The 26,686-nt window shown below is 36.4% G+C and overlaps 1 protein-coding gene across 4 annotated transcripts in view; it reads right to left on the reverse strand.

Annotated features, from left to right (window-relative positions):
- Positions 1-9,011: 9,011 nt before the first annotated feature.
- The window catches only part of LOC113230424 (neuroglian), a 105,512-nt gene continuing 87,837 nt past the window's right edge, over positions 9,012-26,686 (reverse strand). For 2 of the 4 annotated variants that reach the window (XM_026464353.1, XM_026464354.1), the window contains exons 9-16: positions 26,298-26,579; positions 25,579-25,801; positions 23,098-23,242; positions 20,991-21,152; positions 19,455-20,430; positions 18,576-18,783; positions 16,995-17,092; positions 9,012-13,183 (exon numbers count right to left, since the gene is read on the reverse strand). In XM_026464353.1, coding sequence (XP_026320138.1) covers positions 13,041-13,183; positions 16,995-17,092; positions 18,576-18,783; positions 19,455-20,430; positions 20,991-21,152; positions 23,098-23,242; positions 25,579-25,801; positions 26,298-26,579 — 2,237 coding nt within the window. In that variant the 3' untranslated portion in view covers positions 9,012-13,040. Of the gene's footprint in view, positions 13,184-14,067; positions 15,166-16,994; positions 17,093-18,575; positions 18,784-19,454; positions 20,431-20,990; positions 21,153-23,097; positions 23,243-25,578; positions 25,802-26,297; positions 26,580-26,686 lie in introns of all 4 variants that reach the window. The other 2 variants (XM_026464355.1, XR_003310490.1) reach the window with 2 other exon arrangements.

The following is a 26,686-nucleotide window of genomic DNA, read 5'->3' on the forward strand; positions in this document are numbered from 1 at the left end:
AGAGTTTTTGAAATTCGAAAAGTCGCCATTTACTCGGTTCTAGTCGCAATAAACTAGATTCACCTTATCGGCACGCCGCCCGTTCAAAAGTTATAAGGGTGTTTTACTGTACACACTGTAATAAGCTTATTCCGGTGGCACCATTATTAAATATCTAGAACCGCAGCTCCTTTATAGTTTATCATACAGAAAAAGTCGTGAATTAGTCGGTTCTGATTACGACGTTTTAGAATTAGTGGTTCTTTTGTTTAGAAGGTACAACCATTGATTTACAAATAAGTGGACGACGGGTCTAATACAAAAACCACGAAAAAAATGTCCCAAGTCAACCTATTTAAACGTAGTGACATGTAAAGGAATATGAAAATGCTAAAACGTTGAATTTAAATTGTAATGTCATCGCAGTACTGTCTAATTTTGCTTGCATCGCTGTCAGTCGAACAAACGAAGACTAAAGCGCGAATGACGCTCTATATACGATTTAAACGCCCTATAAGTTCGGACACTTTTTAGCGCGGACCCGACGTCCATATAATTGTAAGTCAATGGGTACAACCGATTTATTAAAGGTTATATACCCTGTGTTAGTCTCAGAGCTCATATACAAAATTTGCATTACATGCCGGCAGTTATAAAAGAGGTTGTTTTATTTATGAAAATCTTTGTTATCCTGTCATAATCTAAGCAGAACAATTTGCCTCAAAGATTCAATTTGCCTGAATGATCCGCTCCGAAATTTGTCAAAAATTTGCCTCTTTAAAAAAAACATTGAGATATTAGTAGAAGTGACTATAACCATTTTGTCGAACTAATAAAAAGCTATAATAATAATTTCGTCACTAAAATGTTAAACCACCGCATGACAAAAAAGTTTAAAAATGTTTTTATTGCAAAAATGTGTTTAAACAAAACAGTCAAACTTTAATACTACACAAAGACCACCAAATATTTGTTAATAAAAATTAAAAGAGCTAGCGATTTCGCATTATAAACAACGGAATTACGCAAATGCCTCTTTGGCATTCTGCGCTTTCGTGGCTAACTTTTGAGCTAAACAGTCCTTTTGTAAGTTGTGTCTGTGTTTACAAATTTATAAAGCCTTAAAATACGCATCTTTTGAGTATAAATACATGGCTAGTTAAAAATAAAACAATATTAATATGTAATAAAATGAGGTCGAAAACTTTGATCTTGCCTCTCCTGTAAAAAACTGAACTTTTGACATGCGGTCGTTTAGCATTTAAGCGACAATATTTCCACATGTTGAAAATCAAACCCTTCATTTTTAGTATAAAACTTCAAGTTATTTGGAAACAGGAGTGTTCAGCCCAGCTCTCCCCTAATGCTGACATTACTGCTTGGTGGCAGAAGGTGAGGTGACAGTACTTCCCTGGACGAACTCTTTCACAAGGAGCTCTACTGCTAATCATCATCATTCTCAGCTTACACGCATCCACTGCTGGACATAAGCACGCATCTACTCGTATTAATTGAAGTTAATTAATAATTTAAGTAAATTAAATTACTTGCAACGAGCAAAAGAAGTTGCAACCACTCATAAAAAAAAAAGAGTAGAAAAAATCCAATAACTATGAAATTATAACAACAAAGAAAATAATCACCGGATGATTTATCTCAAAAGAATGAAAAGGCGCTACGAACTCCAGAAGTCGAGCATTTCTTTTGTCATGGCTTAGCCGTGAATGGTCTCTATTATTGAGCTGTTAATTTACCTGCCTGCGGTAACCATTGTTTAGTCTCGAGCTTTGGACATACTAAAGTCAAGTAGAAAATACAACGTTACTATCTATGTCTTTGTCCTTTAAGTAACAGTTTTTTTTACTTTGCTAATGAGATGTTTTAATTTCAGCTGAAACTCTTATTACACACACACACACACACACACACACACACACACACACACACACACAATATATTTCTTAATTTTTTTAGTTGCTGGTGCCGATGCAAAAGCAACATGTACCTACTTATATTGGATGCTGTAACATTGCCTTTTTTCGCTCCACTTTGGTAGCAGCAGAGGTCCTTGAGAAAGACTTCGTTCAGGGAAGTACTGTAGTCTAGGCTCTACTCTATGAGTAGAACTACTGGCTGAGTGAATATAGTTTTGTATTTAGAATGTCTTTGAAAAAACAGATTAGAAAAAAAGAACATCTTGAGAGATCTAATAGTAGCCTCAAAATATAAATATGTGAAAAAATACAATAAATATCAAGTCATGAAGTTAATCCCAGTTTATATTTATAAAGTACCTCACGCTACGCATCCTAAGCTACGCCCCAGCTTACAGTACTGTCACCTTAGGTACCTACTTCTGCCGCCAAGCAGTAATGTCAGCATTATTGCGTTCCGGTTTTGAAGGGTAAGGGTACCGACCTACTGGTGAAATTACATGCATATGCACGGCACATGAGACTTGTCAACTTATGTTTAGGGTGTCAGGCGCTGTGGCAATGGCCCTCAGATCTTTGCGATTTAAAGCTCGGGAGTGGCTCTGCAACTGTTAGGGTGCGTACAGATCTAGCTAATGCGCCGCAAATGCGCCTCGTAAATTGCGTAAGGTTCGCCAGCAGCACACACGCGATACGTAATGTGATCTGTTCGCGCGCCGCTCTAGTACCACATATATTAACATGTATTTAACTGCACGCATGCAGCGCAAGTGCAGCGCGTTCGCGGTCATTCGTTAGGTACCTTTACGAACAGGCGTGTAGATTACCACCAGGCGCACAACTTGTTCGTCCCGTAACATGACATTATAAAGAAAAACATAATAGGCTTTCTTACAAACTAACGGCGTTAAAAATAATTTTATAATATTAGTGTAAAGTATAAATTACGTTGCTTATGAAAACGAAAAAAAAAAACAATAAAAAAATTAACCTAAAAATAATCGGGTTAAGAACTCGGTTTTCGCGATGGCGACACTTAGTAAATAAAACAATTATTTTCGGATCTAAAATCGCGTATATTTATTTTTTCAAACAAATTATGAAAGTTATTATTAAAAAAAGGTGCTATTGAATGAAATTCTGTTTTGAAAAAATATTCTATAACTTTAAGTATAAAAACTTGCATTTCAAACTAAGTGACGATGACGGGACGAACAAGTCGTGCGCCTGTCCATAACAGTTGCAGTGCCATTCAGAGGTCTAAAACGCGAAGATCGGAGGGGCCACTGCGCCCGTCACCCTGAGACATAAGTTGACAAGTCCCATGTGCCTGTAATTTCACCAGCACCCTTACCCTTCAAAATCGGAAGGCAGTAATACCCACATCACTTAACGGCAGAAATAGGTAATATTGTTAATCTTCTTCTTATCGTATCGAATCCATACACTGGATTTGCCAAACGGAGTACGGTACTCGCCGATCGTTGCCCAAGATACCCCAAACGAAAGAAAATGGTACGTCTGTTGTGCGGTCCTTCCATTTTGGATAATAAGTAAATCTGATTTATATAAGAAGTACCCTATCACTGCTAGGTACCCAGTAAATTAAAAGGTGGATTTATAAATTGTGTAAGAGCGCGCTCGCGGACAAACTGTTTTCAGTTTGGCGGGACATAGATTCTGTAAAATTGATGCTTTTTGAAAAAAAAAGCAAATATTATTACTTTCATTTCCAATACACTACTAACACTTAAGTGAAGCTAGTAGAGTGCAAAGTCCGAAGTTTCATTTTTTTCTTGACTTCTCGAGTTGTGTTTTAGCCACTTACTAGGTTTTTTCGTAATGTAAATATAGCACCCCCTTGTCTTTAGGTATATAACATCATTCCCTTCACTTTTCATTTTTATGGCTTCATCATTATGAGAAATGATGATTTTGCCAATGTCACGGTTCAAAGAAAAAAAAACGAAAAAAAAATTTATAAGCTCTAATAGGACGTGGCAAACCTCAATAATTAATTGACGTATTTGATTTGAATTTTTTGGGATATTGACAAAACAGTTTCACTTCACTTTTTATTTTTATGGCTCCATCAATATGAGATCTGACAAAACAGTTTAAAAAGATACATACGTGACATCCTTAGGACATCAGTCACGTATGATTGGTGCCAAAGTTTAAATTTATTAAGGCTTTGGCAAAGCCATCAGCCTAAACATGAAGTTTGTTTCTGTAAATATGGCCGCAACAAAGAGGATAGGCAATTTGAGGCGGCGTGTTTGGATTGACTCGGGATTCCTTAAAACGGGCCGATACGGATATTCTAGTTCGAGATTCATATAATTTCGCGTTTTAATCTTCGATTAAGGCACAATAGCACTATCCTATTCCACTTTAAACTAGATTTCACAAAATAATTGAAAGTCAAAATAAAAACGACACTTTTCCCTCCAAAAGGTCCAGAGCGAATCCCCTATTTGATAATACTCGTATCCATAGATTTAGTATATAGGTAAATCTATTCTCGTATCTATAAAACTATGTATTTGTTTTTATTTTTTACAGGGTCAAGAACATTTGAAATTTGACACAAAAGATTAAAATTTAATTCAATGTCGCTTATGATAAGAACAACGCAAAGTCCAAAATATCAAGCTTAACATGTTAATGACTTATCGTTTTAAGTTATTTTAGTCAGCTTAAAATATTTGCGATTGCTCCACATTGAAAATTGAAACTATTTTTTCGGAACTTAACTGCGTTTTTTTTTTTAAACAAACCAACGTTTCGTTAGATTTATCAAAAATTTAGGCTCAATTTATATTGCGGCGGAACGGTACAAATTAGATACGAGCTAAAAATTACATCGTGCGTCTTCCGCGGAATTCGGCTGGCGAATCCGCGGGAAGTGGGGCGAAGGCAGGTGCAATGTGACGTCAAACGTCGACGAAATGTTACAGCCTTAGGGCACAGTCGCAAGAAAAGTTCGCGAATGCTCGAACATCCCAGCGACCGCGCGCGCCTTCTCGCGCAGTGAGGCGAAACTGACGCTTTACTTACATTTACAAAGTAAATCGAGCCTTAATTTTTCACTTTATGGCCTAGGGTGAGTTATGGCTTTACGTATTACAATCTAGAGCATAGTTTCCCTACTGGGCCCCCTAGTGGGTGCTGAAAAGTCCGTGGGGGGGGACGGTAGAGGCCTCGGAAGCAATTGGGGGGCGTTAATGCTGTCCAGGGGACGCTAAAGGCCGGCGCAGACTGACGTCGCGGCACGGCACGGCATGCCGCGGCATGTCGAAACTCGTCGCGGCATGCCGAAGCGCGTTGCGGCATGCCGCGGCACATTCGCTGCGCGCCATACGCCGAAATCGCCGCCGCACTAGTTTCAAGTTGTCATAATTCTGTGACCGACGTGACTTGCGGGACGTCTGTGGAATGAAAAGGCATGCCACGATGTGCCGCGGCATACCGCGGCGTCCTGCGGCATGCCACTACGTGCCGCGGTATAATTGTATCGAAATAAAGCAATATGAATTCTAACCTCGATGAAATAAGGATAAAAATAACTTGATCAAAAATAAAATCCTTTGCCGTGCCGTGCCATGCCGCGACGTCACTCTGCGCCGGCCTTAACGCATTCGAAAAAGAAACCTGAATTATCTATATAAACTACATTACAAATATACATTTTTTTTATCCTTGTGACTTTTTTGTGTTAAGTTAATATAAAAAATACGTGTTTTCAATTCTTTTTGGTGATTTTTTATCTTGGCTAATTGGGCGGTGAGCTAAAAAGTTTGAATACCTATGATCTAGAGCCTCACTGATTTCATTCAATAAGTTAGACACTGATTTTTTTTCTTCCTTTATAGCATACAAAACACATCGAAGGTGTCACATTACCACAAAAATTCGAAATACTGTTGTTTTACTCCAATAAGTACTTATTAATTATAAAGGATGAAAGTAATAAAAACGCATAATATAATTTCTTAAAATTTATTTTCTATGCAACATAAAAAAATATTCATCGTAGTTACACAATAAATTACAAGTTACTTAACTGCGAACTAAAAGGTAGAGTTATGAATTCGTGATACATCTCACGAGGTCAGACAGTTTAAACCAAGTACAGTTTTATAATTTGTCATGATTTCATTTCGGATAAATGCAACTAACTCTGAGACTACTTAATAACTGGTTTTGTAAGTAGTAAAAAAAAGCTTAGCAAATTATGCATTTCTTGTAGTGTGGAAAATTTCTTTCAAATCAGAAGTTTTTGTAGTGAAGTGATTGTGCCAATGTGATCAAATTATACATGGACATGTGGTCGTATCTGATAACCAATTGTCGAAATAGGGTATCCCAAATGAGATAAATATCTACATATAGATACAAGGACTGACATGGAGTGGTTGAAACCATGATGGTTTTAATTAATTACTGTTTTCGAATTCCGAACCTCCGGTAATAATTTTGGTGCATAGTAAGATATCACCTAGGAAGCTGAAGTTGGAGATTTTAAAGTTATTCTGGTGGCGCCAAGTAAGAAACAAAATTGTATATAACTCACGACAGTAATTTTTTTATGATCTACAAGCAAAAGTTTGTTTTAACTAGTGCCAATATTATTTATTATCATATATTTCATTATGATTCGAAAAACGTAATTAACAAATATTTGGTGGTTTTAACCACTTCATGCCAGTCCTTGTATTGATATGTAGACATTTATCTACTCATTTGGAATACCTTATTCCCAATGATTGCTGATCAAGTATATTTCTTGACTACCTATGTTCATGTATCGATTAGCCCTTCCGTTAATGTTTTATTATTGGCTTAATCTAGAACGTTCGAAAAACAAACAATAATAATAAAAGCATCTCAATATCTAGGCACTTGTGTACTGCTGGTAAAACAAATCGTCCAGACTACAAGAATAATAAGACGGAGTCATTGTAACGTACAACAATTATATCTACCAATGTGAAAGATTACACATACATTTATTTCTATTGCAACACAACGTTTTTTAGTTTACGTTTAAAAATTTTAAAACTTCGTTCACCATTCACTCCCCAATTTTAGCATGTAGCAAAGTGTTGTCGATTTACTCTAGAAAAACTTATTAGGTCATTCGTCATTCACTCTTCAATTTTAGCATATAGCAAAGTGTCGATTGAAGTGTGAATTTTTTTAAATATCTGTTACCATTCATTCTTTAATTTACGATATAGTGATTACACTTCAGTACAAACAAAAGTACGCGCGATTTTTAATCGTCTGCTGTCAAATACCTGAGCATACTATGTTTTGTATTTTAGAAAAGCTAATTTTATTTAAATATACCGATTATTGTTGTTACAAAGGTTACGACAAGATAATCATTTAGATAAATGCAAATATTGTGCTACTGGATATTACATTGTGTAGATTAATTTTCTATTGATTAGATATTAAAATTTGTATAAGGCAAGTGTAGTTTATTAAATGTTACATACTAACACATAAAAATGAACACACGGGAGTTTCTAAAAGTTTTAGGATGAAAGGCAGTGTAATAATCACCGATACGAACGGCAGTAACAATTTCAACTTCAAATTGTTTTGAACCTAACAATTTTTAAGACAAATCTTTATATTTTCAACATGGCGGTATAAAAAGCGACGAAACATATGCGAATCGAACAAGGCTCTTCTACTATTAATTAATTATAATATATATTAAATTCTTAGTAGACAATAGACATGATAAAGATTCCTTAACAAACAACTCAAAGGGGTTATGATAACAGTGCCATCAAATATAAATATAATGCAATGTATAAGGTACCAATAGTTACAGTGTAAGCTCCAAATCAGAACGACCAAGTTCCTTGCATTAAACATGTTTCTACATAAAGAACTATACAAAAAGAGTTTTTGGAAGAGTGTTACACGACATGATCTTTATATAAATAAGACCCATGTATGAAATTCTTTGCATAAAACCTAATCTAGCCACAAGAGCTACGTAACAGGGTTGAATTTCGTTACACTCTTCCTGGATGTTGGAACATAAAATTGTAAAATAAGACGTAGTCATGAACTTAAAAAAAATGAGAAAAAAATATTTTGCTCTGTACAGTCGCCGAACGGTCTATGTTTTAAAAACTTTCAGATTACATCTGACCACTTCGACGATGCATTAATTGAGATAAATAAAACAGATATTTGAAAACTCAACATGGTCATACCGCGTGGAATGTATTACTTAGGACCCGACACCTTTCAGGCGAAGAAAAATAAATATATAAAAGATAAAAGACACTGCAGAACAACCTTAGCTATAATGACTTAGCCCCATTTGAATGTCTGAAATCATCATACGATGGCTGCCAAATATCACCCGAAATTACCCTCGCTATAATATGATTGATGACAAGTACAAAATAATAATTAAACAGTTCATCTACGTCAAAATTAAAAGTAAAGAAATATCTTATTTATCACCTGTCAAATCTATGCTCCGAACGAGCAAGATATAGATTTCATCTTAATTATGGTGTGCTAAGTTTGTCCGGCAGTGTAACATGGATATAATGCAAGTAATGTTTAAGGTTGCAAGAAGCGAACGCATTAGCTGCCTAACATTAGTTAACACGAGACCCTAGCCTTATCCTAAACACAAGATACAATTGAGTCACTTAGAATTGGGACGACTGCTTTCCACTAGTTAATTCAACGCATCACTCACTTCACCGCTTTATCGTAGCATATTTTCATTCAATACTTCTTGTACTTGACACACTTTTGACACATAGGTTTTCGTTTACAAATTAATGAACGTATCTGTGATATGAGTTGTCGCCACAACTAACGTCTATTAATCATAAATGATATTTGATGTTTCGACTGTATCAATAATGCGTAATGAAAATGAAAATGTGTAGATTTTTAATGGAGTATAAATAGTTAGTGATTTCGAGGCACTCGTCCCAGCTCCAATATAGCGAATATATAACATCAACGTTGGGATAACTTGCAATCGTGCGGTGCGAACAAACTTCATAAAAATATGAATATTTAAATACATAAAGCCTTACTCTAAACTAGAAGAGAGATATTTCTGACGGGTATGCGTCACAACAAGAAAAATAATCGAGATTCAAATGACGTTCACTAAATCGAACAACCGATTGCGTCACACGACATGACGTGTTCATTAACGATTATGTCCTGCCTAGAGGATCGATCGATGTTCGTGTTCGATGACGTAATTATGTCCATAGAACGGCCTTGAGTATACGCGTTATTAACATGGTCGAAAGAGCATTTCTAGGAATTTATTGACGTAAAGGTCTTAGGAATAAAAGTGATACATTTTCTTATGAAAATTGTTAATAAGAACCGTTCTATTAACTACTGTCTGTGAACTTAAAACGTCCATATTTAATTATTATTACGTTCATTCGTTCGGGAGGTGGTTTTAAAAAAAACTTTCGTCAAGGTATTTTCAAAAGAGTGGTCACATTTTTGCCTTACAATTAAAAGGGAGATTTAATAATACCAAATACATGAAAGAATGAAGGGATTTACAATGTATGCTTAAGGTGATTTTTTTAGAATATTTTTCGTAGTTTCTTTCAAAATATCAATCATTATCAATAACTTATGATGCCCAGCAATGCGATTGTTATCATTGGCGACAAAATGTTGGCAACATCATTCAAACAACTACATCATAATTTATGATATGTCACAACGCGTTGTTCAATTAGACATTTAGCAATTTTGCCGATTGTGTTGTCATAATAATGATGTCGTGTGAAATAACATCTCTCGTCGTAATCGTAGACCGTCACGTTCACAATTGCGTGGACAATCACAGGACCGGGGACTATTCCGTGCTACGCTACTCACGATCACAACACCAAATACATACACCCCTCGATACTTCGCAAAGCACCAAACGTCGGCCGGTGGTCAAATCGCAATCATATAAAAATAGTATTTATTTTAGAAAATATATATTTTTCCCAGTGCTTACCTAACTTTCGCACAAACATGGTGAAATTATCCGCGAAGCCCATATCGTCTCTTGCAACACCAACTGGCGAAATTTATTTATTTTGACGAAACTCACTTTTGTCCACCATTTCGTGCTAAAAGTGACGACATTGCATATTAATAAAAACTAATTTTGATACAATAAAAAAAATATTTTTTATAACACTTTTTCTCGTCGTTAAAATATAATATGCAAATATGGAGGTAATTCAATAATTTTCTTTACAATGGTGAATTGAAATAAGTTTGGTCGATGGGATAAACATAGTACGTTATGTTTTAATGCTAAAAAATATTTCTTTAGTGGTCCATAGTGAGTAAATTTAGAAGATCTAGTGAATATGAGATTTTTATAAAAAATAATTGAGATAGAATAACGATAGTTTTGAGGACAAACTCCTGTACCAACATGCTGTATTATTCTTTAAATTATCACGTTATTTTCGTTGAAGACAGTAACAGAGGACAATGTAACGGAGTATACCTGCTGTATTTTATTCCACGAGCCATTCAATATTAATTACCCGTTGATTGTATTAATAAACTGCTACTAACTCTGGTATTAAGTGCGTATCGGCTGAGATTCATTTATATTCATAGAATACAATCATCAACCCATCTCAAGTGACATTGAGAGAAAAGGAGTTTATAATGATCTTTAGATTTTTTTACTGCTCTCAAATAGTGTAATGAATCTTTCTTCTTTTTCTTCTTTTCGATTATTGGTGGTGCCCTTTTTGGATTTAGCTAGAATCTAGATTTTCGCTCAGTAATTTTCGAGGCTTCTGCAGATTCTGCTATTCAACGAGTATTGTTGAAATTACAAGCGTTCATATTAGATTTTAAATTTTGACGGTGCAGAACTGTTAGCTTATACTGAGAAGAACATATACTCATATTGCCCTATGCGCACTCACGTGACGATTATTAATAAAAACAGTTAAGTTATGCAAGATCTTAATATTGATCTTGCAATTGAGACGGATTTATTTAATTCGGTTCTAAAGCGCAAGTCACGCCGCGAGTGAAACTAAGCTAAGTTAGCTTAACTCACGTAGCTGCATGCAACTAACTATGCTACCTTAGCTCCGTTAGCTTAGTTCGCGGTGTGAACAGATGTATACGCTAAAGTAAAACGCTAAACTAAAGCTAACTTAGTGTAGCTTCCCTCGCGGTGCGACCAGCTTTACTAAAGCGTAAAGTGTTACTGAGTGTTAGAACAAGTCAAGTATACAACCTTTATTACACTTTTAAACAACTTATGTATACAAGAGTTTGCCCTCAAGAATTGGCTTATCTGACCACCGGCACCCAGAGCTATATTACCTTACTCTCTGTGAAAAAAATAGCTTCTCTTAAATTCGAGTCTTCCGCTACGTATCCCTAATTACGAGTAATTGATATCGAGCCAGCCGCCTATGCGCCTAATAAGCCGGTACAGAAGGTTCCATGACATTGTAGTTTTTATGACGACGAACTTATTGCGACGATTATTGCTTCCTATCGGCTACAAAAGGTCACTTAGGAACTACGAACAGAAGTGAACTTTTGTATCCGTTTAAACATCTAAATTAGTACTAAAGCTTCTTTGCGCATGAGCAACATGAGCCCTAGATTTATTTAAGTTTGATAGTAATAAAAACTACAATGTTCAGGAAAAGGGTCAGGTTACAAAGACTATTTTGTAGTTACTTAAAATCAGTCTTAAAGTAAACAAATCTGTTTTGATTCGTGAATCGACGACGCGAGTACTTTAGACCGTCCTCATTTGATACTTGTGGTATGAAAGCTCGTCTTATATTAGATTATTGCATTATCAGGCAATTACCAGTTAAAGGAGACTCCAACTAAGGCGGGATCATTTAATACTGGTTCTAGCTTTGATTTGTCGAATTTACCAGTCGATAGGCACGCTACATGGCACCAGTATCAATCAAGGACGGCCTTTTATTACGAAAGCTACGTATAAATCTACTAAAACACTAGAATCAGTCGAGGTAAATCTCCAATCAAAGTTCCTTTGCGAGTTTTAGGACAATTCACGTCTGCTATAATTAGATACATATTTATTGGATGGAAACGAATAGAATATTTAAGTACTCGCGTCTTTTCAAATTACTACAAGCGAGTTACTGTTGCACACATTTCTAAAATCCAACCATTTTGACAGAGTTAAAACACTGCCGTACCTTAAAAGGCAGCTCTTCGTTTCATATACGTACTTACTGAAGCGTATTTAATGTAGCGTGTTTACTGTAGTGTACTTAATGTAGCATGTTTACTGTAGCGTACTTAATGTAGTGTGTTTACAGTACAGTACTTACTATAGGACATAGGAATATGGTCCGTCCAAATTTCTGCTAGTGATTGTAGTAGTAATATCAAGCAGCGTTTATAAAACTACACGCTACAGCAAGAGAAGTGCCCCATTATTCCAATATACGTTAAATAAGGAGACTAATTTTAGTTCTGTCAAATTAGTTATTCTTAGAAACTTGCTTTTATGAGACATTTAAACGATTTTGGAAATAGCCTTCTACCGACACCATTAAGGTCAAACTGTAGGCTTACAATCAGCGTAACCTGTGGCCCTACGTCACTAATAAATTTTAACTAAATATTAATAAAAAATCTGCCATTTTTACAGCTTGTTCAAATGAAATTGGCAGCTTAGCTTTTGATATACATTATTGATCACTCGTCAAGATTTAATTAGTAATGTAACAAGAACTAACGAAGTTTATTTCGTTCACGCTTGCTCCTTTCGGATGGAAGCTATTACGCTTGACACATTACCGACGAGTCTTCTCTTTAGAAATTGTAAAGATAGCCCCACTGTTGGTCACTTGGTAAACTATGACGTCACTTTCATATTAGATTTGTCTTAATTTTGAAACGTATTTAAAACATTTCTACCATAATAATAATTTCAAAACTTTTAACATAGCATTATCGATCAAGTGTTCAGTAACATTAGCAGAAAGGTTAAATGTGATCAATGAACAGAATTCGCGAACTCGAACGTCATAGTTACGAGGGACTATGGATAAATGGAACCTGTGACGTCACTGCTTAGACGTAGGTGGGGGGCTGTGCATTGCCGCCGGTGGGGGGCGCGCGCGGCGACGGCGGCGACAACGGCACGGGCGGGGGCGGCAGCACGCGCGCGCCGGGCACGTACTGCCCGATGAACGAACCGTCTTCTGTGAAGCGACCTGGAATGTTCGAAATAACACGATTACAGGCGTTTAATGCTTGAGAGACAGCACCATATCGTCAGTGGAAAGGCGAAAAACTAAAGCGCCACTTCGATCGGAACTAAGTCATATTGCACCCTCAATTATAAAGTGGCATAACTCGAAAAGTATTTTTTGAGAAATTTACAAAATAAATTATACATACTATCTGCCGCCCACTAAATAAAACGTGGCTAAGTGACAAGTGGTCAAATATCCGTTTTAAATAGCAAAAGATAGAGCACAAAATTCTCTTTTAGTTAAAGTTAGTAAAAGAATCCGACTTATCGGAACGTACTTTAATGGAACATAGGTAAAATATCGTTAAACAATATTCTGAAACTGGGTTATGTTTTTATACGATATCTCCAAAATGAACTGAGAATTTAGCATTTTCTGAATAAATCTCAGTAATAATAAGTAAAACAAAAAAAAAAAGGTCATTTTCGATTGGATTATTCTTGAAAAACAGCGATATGGAATAGATTTCTTTCGAAACTTATTTTGTTTGTTTCCCAAAAACTTTCCATAATTTCTGCTCATGGTCATTTTTAGCACTTGTGTCGGTTACCCTTTAAAGAGTTTTCAATTTTTTACTTTTCCACTGACAATAATTATAAGAGCCCACTGCTCAATATCCTTTCGGGCAGTCTTAGCGACAACCCCAGAAAAACCAGACTGAATATAGCGATACATTTAAATAGTAGCTATTCTTGTAGTACTTTTTGTTATATGCATTACTACGCAGCTACGCTTTATAATAAAATGTAATTAAGTTTTATAATAAAATTTAAAGAATAAAATATAGTTAATTAAATTAATCAATGCAAAAAAAAACAAAAACTAATAAAAAAAAACCATACCTTACAGAAAATACAGAAAAGCGTTCCTCGTATGGAAATTACGGTAAGGACGGACAAGGAGAACCTATTTCTAAATTTAAATGCAAAAAAATTCAAGAAAGCTCGAAATATAAAAATGATAAATTACTGGACATAAAAAAAATCACGTAAAAATTCACTCGAGATATAGACTTTTTACAACCTAATACTTAATTCAATGTGTACTTAATATACTAATCTATAAGTAAATTCTGTGCGAGATTCAAAAAAGAAAAGTTTTTTTAAATCTAAGTGGACACGTGAAAAGAGCTTTATGAGAACTATTTCTGAAATAGTACAATAAAGACCCTGAGCGTCCGGATTTTGAGCCTAACACTATAATTTTGTATAATATCCTACGAGAGATTATTTGTAAATGTAAAATTACATTCGAAAAACAATTTTAATCACATGGTCCTGAGTTAAGCCTTCACAACCTAAAAAAAATAATATATAATTTTAAGGAATAATGCAGTTTACAATGGCAACTCGATTTCTGTACCGTTATTAACAATTTCAAGTCGGAGCTATCTGTAAGCAAGGTTCCTTATAACTCCTCGATATAATTCAATTAAATTCGACTTTCAAATTCTAAAACCATGAGAATAAAATGAAAAAAGAAAATTTTGCGGGCGGATTCACCGTCAAAAATTAACCAATCAAGGCAAAGATCAAATAGCGCTACGCTGATTGGTTGGACAGTTCCAGACTGTTTTTTTTTTAATTATACATGTGATGCCATGGCACTACGTCTGAACTAACTTACACGTAGTAACAAAAATATTTTTTCCGTATGTGACACTAAAATACTAAAATCTGATAAAACTACTTCAGAACAACTACAGTTTTCAAAGCTCACATTGATATGATTATGAAGTCTACTTTTTATAGTAAAGGGTAACAGGATTGAGGAATGGATACAATGGCTATTCAGCCTTTAGGTTTGGAACGGTTATAGGGAAGGATGTATTCAGACAAGGGTGGCGAAGGCCTGGCTGGCGGAGTCCGGTTGGCTGGTGGTGGGCGGGCGGCGCTTGCGGCCGTATTGCCCGATGAAGGAGCCGTCCTCGTTCATACCAGCTGGAAGGGTCATGCGTGTAGCGGACGATACGACAACAATCATGCTAGATATATGTGTTAAAGCTTGGACTAGAGATTTTATTTTTCTGATATTTATCATAAATATTTAGATTTTAATTAATTTTTTAATGTTTTGCAATAGTATGACAATGAATTTGTTACTGTCATTATATTGAATATCATTAAAAAAATATGCGATTATGGTAAATATTAAAGAAAACTATTATTATAACAACTATAAGCAATATTAACAAATAAATTTCAAGTCCAAACTTAAAAAGACAAAGTGACAACACGAATACGAAAAAAAAAGTGAGATACTTCTCAGTCTAAACGAAAAGTTGTATGACACAAAGACTAAGTACATGCAAAAATGTATAAAAACGATAGGTCTTTTAAAATAGCTTTTCTTGGAGCACACAATGAATAAGTTGCTGTCCACATTCTAAAAACTAGCATAAGAGCATCTAGAGAAGCTAAGAGTATTAACATAGGAGTTATTGGAATTAGATGAAAAGGTGGATGCGCCTTCGTTTGATTTGATTTTTTATGACTTATAATTTCGATGTCGCAAAGAGAAGATGAAAATGGTATGGCTGAATGACGACAAGAGAAGATAAATCAGATGGCAATAGGGTAGCGCCGTTTATTAAATTTTCGATACTAATGCCTATATTTTAATAAATCCATCTCGTCTTTATTAATAAATATCATCATTACACTGCATTTGAGATTCTCAAAATTTCCACTTATTAATAAACGTTACCCAGTACTTAAGTTCCAGCTCAAGAACTTTAACTTGAAGCATCATGTAGGTTGATAAATTGATGCAAAGTAATGTCCAGCAGATTGTCCAACATCTTCGCTATCACCGTTGCCAATGAAAATAGTCTATAATTACCCAAGTCCGAAATATCGCCTATTTTATTCTTTACCAGTAGAACAATTATCGTTCGCATAATTTCCGTGGGAATATAGGAGTGTGATATACATAAACAATAAAACTGGGAAGGTGTACCCCAGCGAACTTCAAATGGTCGATGCTGAGCCCATCATGCCCCCGCGAATTTCCTTTGGTTATGTTCTTTATAACAGACGCTATCTGCTTAGCCGAAAACCGCATTGGTAAGCTCCCAGTCAGTCTGCCCCGAGTATCGATTATCCGATCCACCGAGCCCAGTGTTCAGGACACTTTAGAACGATCTTTAAATAGATTTACGATCTCCTTGGGATCAGTAGAACTACCTACACTCATAGGGCGGCCCGGTCTAACATTTAACCTATTTGTTGCTCTCCAGTACTGGCTTAAGTCTCGATGGGAGGCAACAATATCCATCCTAATCTGTTCTTAGTGACTCTGACACCATCTCAATTTACTTTTGAATTTTTTCCTACTGTCACGCATATCATCCCAGATTTTACCATTAATTGGTTTGTTGTGAAATAACCATAATCAAATCCACCTGTTCTTATTAAAATGTTACGAATAAAAATTGATTTCTAGGAGGCCAACTGTCAAAATAAGAACAAAGAAGGCAATAACGCAATTAGTTATCATAAGAACGTCGTGACATTCACAATTTGTCGATAAAGCTGTCGACAATAACCACACGATTATTTAAAATTTTATGAAAACTGGCAACCCTGCAAGTGTCATTTTACTCCATATTAAAAAAAGACAGACTTTATACTGTACGGTGGCGAGTAATGAGGCTTACCACATACTGCAATGTATGGATCTGACAAGTACGTATCCACCTTTACATAGTAATAAAATTTGTAAACAAAATGCAAAAAGAGGTTTGTTGAAACACAGAAAAAAATCTTACCGGTTTCGCCTTCGCCGTATTCAGCCATAGAGTCGGTGTCGCTCTCCGGGCCTGGTTTAGTGCCACTGCTCATCGAATGCCGAGATTTGTTGTCCAGTCTGAAAGTTCATTTTTGTTAGTAAGTATACGATTTAATTATGGCTGGTTTTAATATTTTGATAGTTATAAATCGAATCGAAATTAATAAGAAACATTGTTTGAATCCTGTTTGGTTTAAAATGAATGAATAGTTGAAATAGTTTTATAATATGAAACATTTGAATGTCTTTGGTGAATCGAAATGCAGATTATACTATTTTAATCGACATGCCTTAAGAAATTGGTTAATTAAGGCTATACCTTAATTAACCAATTTCTTAAGGCATGTCGGTATGATACGGTATGATACGGTAAACTACATAGTCCATTTGTTTAGGTACTTAACTAAATGTAAACAATCTTGAGATGTATATTTAAAGAAATATACATTTACAAAATGATTTTTACTTACCTTCACATGAAATTGCAAATATTGCTTTGTAAAGATGTTTCAATAAAAAGATGTATCAAGTTTGTTTACATTTAGTTCAGTACCTAAACAAATGGACTATAAATGATTTTACAGGTAAGAACGGTGTTGATGGTTTTTAGAATATTTATTCTACTCCATTGAGGATTTTTTCAAATATGAACGATTGATTTCAAAGCGATGCACATTATGATATATTTTGTTTTACTTGATTCAATTTCTTAATGTGATATATTTTATCACCAACATGCACCCTACTGAAAGCAAATAAATGAAATTTCAATTTGCTCTAAAGCGTAGTTTCCCAAAGTGGTCTCTACCGCCAAGTGGGCGCTGAAGTGTCCTAGGGGCTGCTACCGCATTTGAAAAAAAAAAAACCTGAATTATCTATATAAACTACACTATATACACGAATTTTTCTATGTGCTTCTTGTCGGATCTTTGTAGTTGGTTTTCAACGACTTTTTAGCCGTAGCGACATCTATGAGAAGTCTATGAATGTATTTCGTCACCCAGTTTGATACCTTTACAGCTACCAGCCCCGACTAGAGAAGTCGCTATTAACTGTAAATTAATTATTTAATTTTTATTGAAATAATATTCAATTATTTTTAGTGAAACTACTCCACTAATTTGTTATAAATATTAATATAAAGATCGAACACTTAGAAAAATATCCTTCGATCCGGCCGGATTCGAACCGACGTCTCTAAGCAAACCGTCTCAGACGCTATGTCAACTAAGCCACGTAACGAACCAGCGGACCTCACAAATGTTTCTATGTGTTTGTTGTCGGATGTTTGTATTTGGTTTTCATCGACTTTTTAGCTGGAGCGCCATCTATGAGAAATCTATGTAAGTATTTCGTCACAACATATAAACATAATTTCTTTGTGTTGATTTGTGTAAAATTAATATAAAAAATATGTGTTTTCAATTATTTTTTGTGGTGGTGTGCGTTAAAATTTTTTTATATTGCCTAAGTGGGCCGTGAGTCAAAAAGTTTGGCAACCTATGCTCCAAAGGTTCAAAGCAAATTCCACCTTAAACGAATAGGGACAGGTCCAACTCACGGGTGCGTGTACTCGTGGAAGCCCCCGTCGGGGTAGTCGCGGCGGCCGTGTGCCAGCTCGCGATCGTGCACATCGTACTTGCCGCCGCGGTTGCGCCGCACCACGCACACCAGCACCAGCACCAGCAGCAGGAAGGCCAGCGCCAGCATCACGCCGATGAACCAGCCCGCCGTCGCCATCTTGTCGTCGCGCATTATCATCGGCCCGTCTGCGGTGTACCAATCGATCAATCAACTGCCGCTCGGAACGACTTCGAGCCTCGAAGTTCGAGGTCATCGTTCGTCTTTTTTTAATAATACTAAGTGACTACGTAGTAAATGGTAAGCGACACGCCTGTCCATAATAGTTGCAGTGACACTCAGAGCTTTAGTAACATAGTTAAGAAGTCCCAAGTGACTACAATGTCACCACCACCCTTTGGCGCGTCTACGCAATGCATTCCATTCGTTGTTCTAGAAAACTCGGACCCGCTTCGAATGTTGTGCACTAAGTCCAATTCGAATCCAAGAAAATACGAATATAGCTTTTGTACCTAGAGATAAAATGATCCCTGTGACATTTCGGACCGTCATTTCTTTTCTTTTTTTATACGCCTTTTTTTCGGATACGGAACTAGGGGTCTACTCTGGATCTCCGTCCGACATCCGTCCGAAACAATTACTGTCAAATAAGCAATACTCGACCAAATGAAAACACGCGTGATGCGAATGAAGCTTCATACTTGATACTTGTCTTTTAATTTGGTCGAATATTACTTATTTGACAGTAATTGTTTCGGACGGATGTTGGACGGAGTGCTATAGGTAAGGTGGCAGTAGTTCCCTGGAAGAACTTTATCACAAGGAGCTCTACTGCTACTAACAAGAATTTCTAACTTACCGATAGTCGTATCGACGTCCTTAACTTCGCTGGCACTGTAGTAATCTCCGTCGTGCGCGGTGATCTTGACTTCGTACACTTGACTCGGCGTCAGTCCGGTCAGAATCACGTAGTCATCCTCCGTTACCTCGTTGGTCTTCGACCACTCCGGGTGGCCCTTCAGCCGGTACCAGGCCACGAAATGCGTCCCTGCGTGTCCGTCGAGAGTTGGCAGCCAACGAACTAAAATATGAGCCGCGCTTCCTTCCTTAGCGGGTAAAGTTTTCGTCTCAAAAATTGGTACATCAGGTTTCTGGGACACTGAAGATTTGGTCGACTGCTCAACGAAGTAGTTCTCGCCTTCCCCGGCCTTTGTCTTGGCGCGAATCTCGATCCTGTATTTGGTGTTCGGTTCCAAACCAGCCAACTTCGCTCGGTCGAATTTAGGATCGATCTCCTTCTTTCTCTCCTGCAACGGTCCTTCTTGGGTTCCTGACATTTTCTTGTAATAAATCTTGTAGCTTGTTAATATACCATTTTCGTTACGAGGTTTGTCCCATTTGAGTAACATAGCCGATGAGCCAATAGGGTATGCCTCAAAGGAATTGACCGGTCCAGGTTTTCCTTCAGGAGTGACGAAAGTCAGTCTCTCACTGGCGGGACCGTTGTATCTTCCGTTGTAGACCATGATTTGGGCGTGGTTCTTCTTGAATGGCTTGAATTTTGAGACTAGAGCGCTTGTGGCGTCGGCTTTGACTAGAATTTCTTTTGGATTGTCTTCTTCACCATCCACCCAGGTCTGGATCTTGTACCCTTTGAAATGTCCTCGGACAGTTTGTGGCGGTACAGGGTCCCAGCTAAGCAGGGCAGCTGTGCCTGTGGTAATTTGTATTAATGTGAAGTTGGTAGGAGCTTGTGTGGGCGTATCTTCGCCAGACCACCCTATAACTTCCACTGGTGTAACATTTGACGTTCCCTTCGAATTTACTGCTACAACCTAACGAAATAGAAAGGGTGTGATTAAAATACGTATTAAAATAGATTATTGTAGTTATTTAAAATATTAATTATCAATAATATAAAGATCTTCGTCGTAATGTAATTAATTCATCCCAATCGAATACTTGAATTTCATGCCCAGAAAAAGTCATTAATTGATTGTTTGGACATATTTTTTTATTACTAACTATATTGATTGATTTACACTTTTGTACTAACAAACAATGAAATGTTATTGCAGTTAATGCTATTATATTTCATTTTTAATTTTATTATTTATTTAAATTTAATTTAATTTTCATAAATGTATTTCAATTATTATGTTCAAACATTATAAATATTTATAGTTTTTATAACTTTCAAGTCAGCATTTGGTTCAGTAATGAGCTTACCTACAACTGGAATACATAATAAGAACAATGCAGAATGTAATCTCTAGTATAAGTATTATATGTAATTCTGTGGGTTTGCCAAATAAATAACGCCTTCGTTTGTACATTACCTTATTCTGATATACGTAGATTATTGCTTGTAAGAGTGTGGAAGTGGAGGTCGTACCTTGATCTTGTAGGGCACGAAGGTGGGCGTGTTGGGCACGACGAGCTCCGTCTGCTGCCAGTCGCGCACCTGCTGCTCGGTCCAGGGCTGCCCTGTGATGTTGCGCCGCCACGACACCAGGTAGTAGAACCCGGGCCCGTTGTGTTCAATTTGCGGCATTTTCTGGAACGACTCACGGTTCACTGCCGTTCTCGAGGGACATGACGAACAGAATAATAAATAAATAATAGAATAGAATATACATTTATTGCAACGCCACAACAATAGATACAAAAAAAAAATTGATAACACAAACAAAACAAAATAAAACAAATTAATAAACAAAATAAAGAATACAATAAAAAAAGACAACATAAAATAAGACAAATCTGATAAAAAGCAAAACAACAATGTAAGATGTAATTAAGGAGAACGTGCAGCACCCGGACAAACCAATGTAGGTTTAAGGGTGTGATGTATATATATTTTTGTAATATTCTTAGTGTTTAAAATAAATAAATAAAATAAATAAATAAATAACAAAATATAACGACTTCAAATTTTTTTTACTGTCATATGTGTGGTTGTGGCGTATGCAAAAGGACTTCATTCTGCATATGCCACAGCCATGATTGGCTGTGGCGCTGGTTGTCAATGAGCCCTAAGACGAAATGAGTGACGGACGTGTGTGTCGCGAAATAAAAGAACTTAAAATAAATTACTTATATAATTGTGTATGTGTTCAATAAACAAAGTTGCTTATTGAAAAATTATTATACAAAGGAATAACTAAAGAATAATTATGCGAATCAATGTAAAATATAACACGTATACCTGAACTAGGAGAATCCTGTATTTTAGGTAAAAGTACTAATTATACAGGTTTTTTAATTATACTAACAAAATAATAATTAAACAATAAAATGCAAATCATATACCTATACGCTTAAATTAGACAATATTTATTTTGACATAATTAATAAATTATCTGTATGTACCATTGTAGGACATATTTTAAAGGAATTCTTGGAGAATATTCTTAACCTTTATGTAACAAAATTGATATATGGCCAATTTGACGTTTCATTTATTATACAAAAATGACCCAAGAAACACAAAAAATCTGGAAATAAACAATAGAATAGAGTTTTGATGATACAATTTTGGAGCAGACAGTATCTTTTCGTCCTTTGTTAGTATTTTCAGTACTATATGAGAGCAGAGACATAAAGCTGCACCGTAGTATAAGAGCAAGTATATAGGACAGCTCCCGCCTTGCTCGGAACGTAGGGTTGTTACATTATTATTTTAGTAACCTATAGGTTATAAACATAATTTAAAAAATTTAAGATGTTCATCACAGGATTCTCGTGCTATATTGAAATAACTTTTGTCAAATGCAGTAGGTACTTGCGTATTGATATTTTTATACCAGGATCGCGGATACCAATCCTCGATCCAAGCTACCAAGCTTAATTACGGAGATTGATTATGAAATAAAAATGACATGGATTCTGAATTTGAGGCACCCTTAAACACGACAATAAGCACGTAATATAATTTTTTAAACACCGAGCAGACGCTTCAATTCTATAATAATAGGCGCATGCGATGAGTCGCACTGGGCAACGCGAAAGCATCGCGAGATTATGTGAATGTGTGCGTCCTTTGGCGGCACGCGGCAGGGTGCACACATACAAGCCGCACAACAAGTATGGTAATACAAAAGCAGGCACTTTTGTATGGAGTTACCATACTTGTTAAATCATGGCTATACGCTGCTTAAATTGAAGGACGTTATTCATATGATACAATATTGCATCGGATTAGGGAACCTACGTTACTTATTTTTTATTTCGTTAATTTTTGTAAATCATATGATAAGACTGCCTCAGTGACCGAACAGTTGCCATGCTGCGCTGCCACGCAGAAGTCCCGGGTTCCGATTCCAGGGCCGGGAGAAATATTCGTATGGCCTACATTTATTTCTATCGTGAATTTGTATGTGATTTGCAATTGTGTATGTGTGTGTCCTGGGCACTCGCGATACAGGGTTTCTATTATTTTTATTATTATTATTAAACTGGAATTAAGTTTTCTCTCTCACAGTAAACTGGTTATTACTTACCGACCAAGAGATGACCATATTAGTAGGATCTCTGCCCTTTCCCTCGACATTGTCGGGGTTTTTGTAAGGCACGTCTGGTTGCGTGGTGCAAACTTCGGAGTGACCGGACGGCGCGGACGGCCCGATCTTGTTCCATGCTATTACTCTGCAAATTAAAAAGGACAATTATTTTAGAAATTGTACAAACCATTTGTCACATTACTATTTCACCATGGCATCAGGGTTTAACAAGTGGTGTCGTTTCATAGAAATTATTTAAAAAAAATATTGAATAGATGTGGTATGTTCTAGGTAAAAAGCGGTGGTAAACATTTCTATGGGATTGCTGTGTTTCTGAAAGCAAGGAAATCAGAATCAGCGCAATCACCATCACAGAAGACTTAAGATGGCATACCAACGCGAAGGACATATCTATTCAATAGCCACATTTATAGACAGATATACATTTATAGACAGTTCTCCAGTATCAGAAGGCGGTTTGTTCAAATATGCGCGCAAAAGAGCCTATTTTATTTAGAGCAGACATTTCGAACTTATTTATTATTTCTCCTGTTTTATAGGCTCGCCCCTCTCCTCATCATCCAGTGACAAATGTGCAAACATTATTTATGCTATTTAAAAATATAGGCTTAATCGACATAGGACCTATTCGAAAACGGCATACTACTTAAAAAACGTCGTGTTCACCAAATGACCTATTCTTAAAACGGCCTGTTCGTAGAATGACTTATTCTTAAAAAGACCTGTTCGCCAAATATAGTAAAGTAATTAGTACACATAATATTACTTAAAATTTTATTATAAATTTGCAATGAGTATAAAATTTCGAACGCCTATTTTAATTTTAACAGCGCTTCATTGTCACCGTATTTTGACATTTAAATTTGAAGAAAATATTCCTTCTCTAAGACTGGTAAACTAGGGGGTGAATCCGGTTTCGCGCACTTTCCGGTAACCGATTTCAATAAAACTTGGCAAACAGATGTAATTGAACGAACTTTTGAGGTCGGCAAATGGGACCAATATTGAGGGACCCTCTTTCCAACAAAAAAAGAATAATCGGAATCTGTTCACAAATGCTGATGGGGCTGCCGCGACACTGTAGTGCACCCGGCATGTTCACGGAGGCGCACACAGATGGCTTTCATGCCATTATGCGCAAGGCTGCCTCACTTATGATGCGTGTACGCGGCAGCGCTAATAGCATCCTAACCGTTGTTGCCAATAGGCTGGACTGCCCCTACCAACTACATTGGGTGCAACTACACGTGCGTAGCGTGCGTGCGTAATTTTGTATTGTACTAACCATAGCACGTAAGTAAAATTTACTGTATTACTAACATTATTATGGATCATGGTCCGAAATAAATAATTCTATTCTATTCAAAATGCCGGAGTAATCGAGTAACAAACATAAAAAAAACACAGTCGATTTGAGGACCACCTTCTTTGGTCACTCTCATTAATTCACATACTATTATTTAAACTTGTTCTGCAATCATCGTGAGTGATAGGCTCAGATGGAAACAAGTTTCGTGATCTAGTAGCAGTAGAGCTCCTTGTGAAAGAGTACGTCCAGGGAAGTACTGCCACATTACCTATTTATGCCGGAATTATTTATGGACAGGCGTGTAGCTTACCATCAGGCGCACGACTGGTTCGTCTCTTTACTTGATATTATAAAAGAAATCAATATAATTGTTAATACAAAGATCGAACACTCAGAAAAAATTCCTTCGATCCGGTCGGATTCGAACCGACGTCTTCTTGCATACCGTGCCAGACGCTATACCAACTAAGCAACGGAACGAACCAACGGACCTCACGAATTTTTCTATGTGCTTGTGTCGTGCCTTTGTACTTGGTCTTTCAACGCCTTTTTAGTCCTAGCGCCATCTATGAGAAATCTATTACAGATTTATCACCCAGTTAGTACCTTTACAGCTACCAGTCCTGGTATGCAAGAAGACGTCGGTTTGAATCCGACCGGATCGAAGGAATTTTTTCTGAGTGTTTTTTTGAGTGTTCGATCTTTGTATTAATAATTATAACAAACTAGTGGAGTAATTTCACAAAAAATAATTGAATATAAATTCAATAAAAATTTAATTAAATCAATATAAATTAGCGAATTGACAAACAATTAGAAAAATGGGGTATTTCAAGATATAATAATAATGTAATAAGTCTTTTTAAGAATAAGTCCTTTTAAGAATAAGTGTTTGTACGAATATGTCTTAAGTTGAATAATAGGGTACTTCCCGAATAAGGCATTTTCAGAATGAGACCTACCACGATTACGTACTTTTACAACTATAGGTCACTTTACGAATAAGTCCTACGTCGACTAATCCAAAATATATAGCTAGTCCAATATTTTAGCTTTGCTTCATTTTCATTGCGGTTGGAGCCACTTCACCAGGTAGATCGTCTGAATGTTTAAAGATTTGAATTTCGAAAAAAAAAAATGCTTCCACTTACCTGAAAGTATAATTAGCCCAAGGGCTAAGCTCAACGCTCCAGGTCTTATCTGCATGAGGCACGTTGTCATTGGCAATGTCCCACGTGTCGGGAGTGAACGAGGTGTTGTACTGAATGGTGTAACGTAGTGTGATCGCGCGATTATCGCCCATGTCCTTCCAGCTGATTTTGGCGACACGCCGGCCGCACTCCAGCCCTATTAGCTCCGGTGGGTTCGGTTTGTCTGTGAATTACAAATACAATAAGTTGTTTAATTCAAAAACTAAATTTATTTAGTTATTAGTAAGCCAAGTCCCCGCAGTTATCACTGCAATTGGCACAAAATCTTACATCGGTTCCAAGGCACTGGTACTTGGATAACTAATTACAAATTGATTATATATTTAATAAATAAAAACAGTTTCCGCATGTTTGGATGACAAAAATTTGTCTTGATCTATCAAAATGTTTATTTACAAACAGCCATCCCTAGAGTTTCTTATTCATTTTTCTATGCTTCCAAATAAGTAGTAGAGGATAATCAATGTGACAATTTCATGTGTAATTTGCTTACGTACTTATCTATGAAATAAAAATAATTAAAAATTAAATAATCGAGTTTCAGACAATAGCACAAATTACCATGTGCCAAACTAGGGAATTTCCTCAACCATCGAGTAACAGCCTTCAAGATCCAACACCCAAATCAGAAATCGATTTAGAAAGACTTGTTTAATTACCTTGAACGGTAAGAGTGGCCTGAGCTCTTGCTTCGTCAATCTCAGTTCGTGCAATACAAGTGTATTCCCCGGAGTCCAACTCTGTTGTGTCAGAGATCAACAGCGAGTAGTCGTTGCTCATCCTGAACCGCGGCTGCGCCTCGAAATCTATAGGCTGGCCGTCGTTGAGCCAGATCACTTCGAGCTTCAGCGAGTCGTCCGATTTCGGGTTGCAACGGAAAGTAGCTGACGAGCCAGCTGCCACTTCGTAATCTTCCGGTCTGTCCGTGATTTCAGTGCGCTCTGAAAATACAAATTTGAAGTGTAACAGCGATGTAAAACTGTGGATTTTCTAGCAATCGTACTTCTCTTCTTTGAATTTAATCTTTTGGGTTCGTTCCCTACACAAT

This window comes from Hyposmocoma kahamanoa, unplaced genomic scaffold (genome assembly GCF_003589595.1).
Source record: "Hyposmocoma kahamanoa isolate Upper Pololo Valley unplaced genomic scaffold, ASM358959v1 63, whole genome shotgun sequence".
In the NCBI taxonomy this organism is placed as follows: Eukaryota; Metazoa; Arthropoda; class Insecta; order Lepidoptera; family Cosmopterigidae; genus Hyposmocoma; species Hyposmocoma kahamanoa.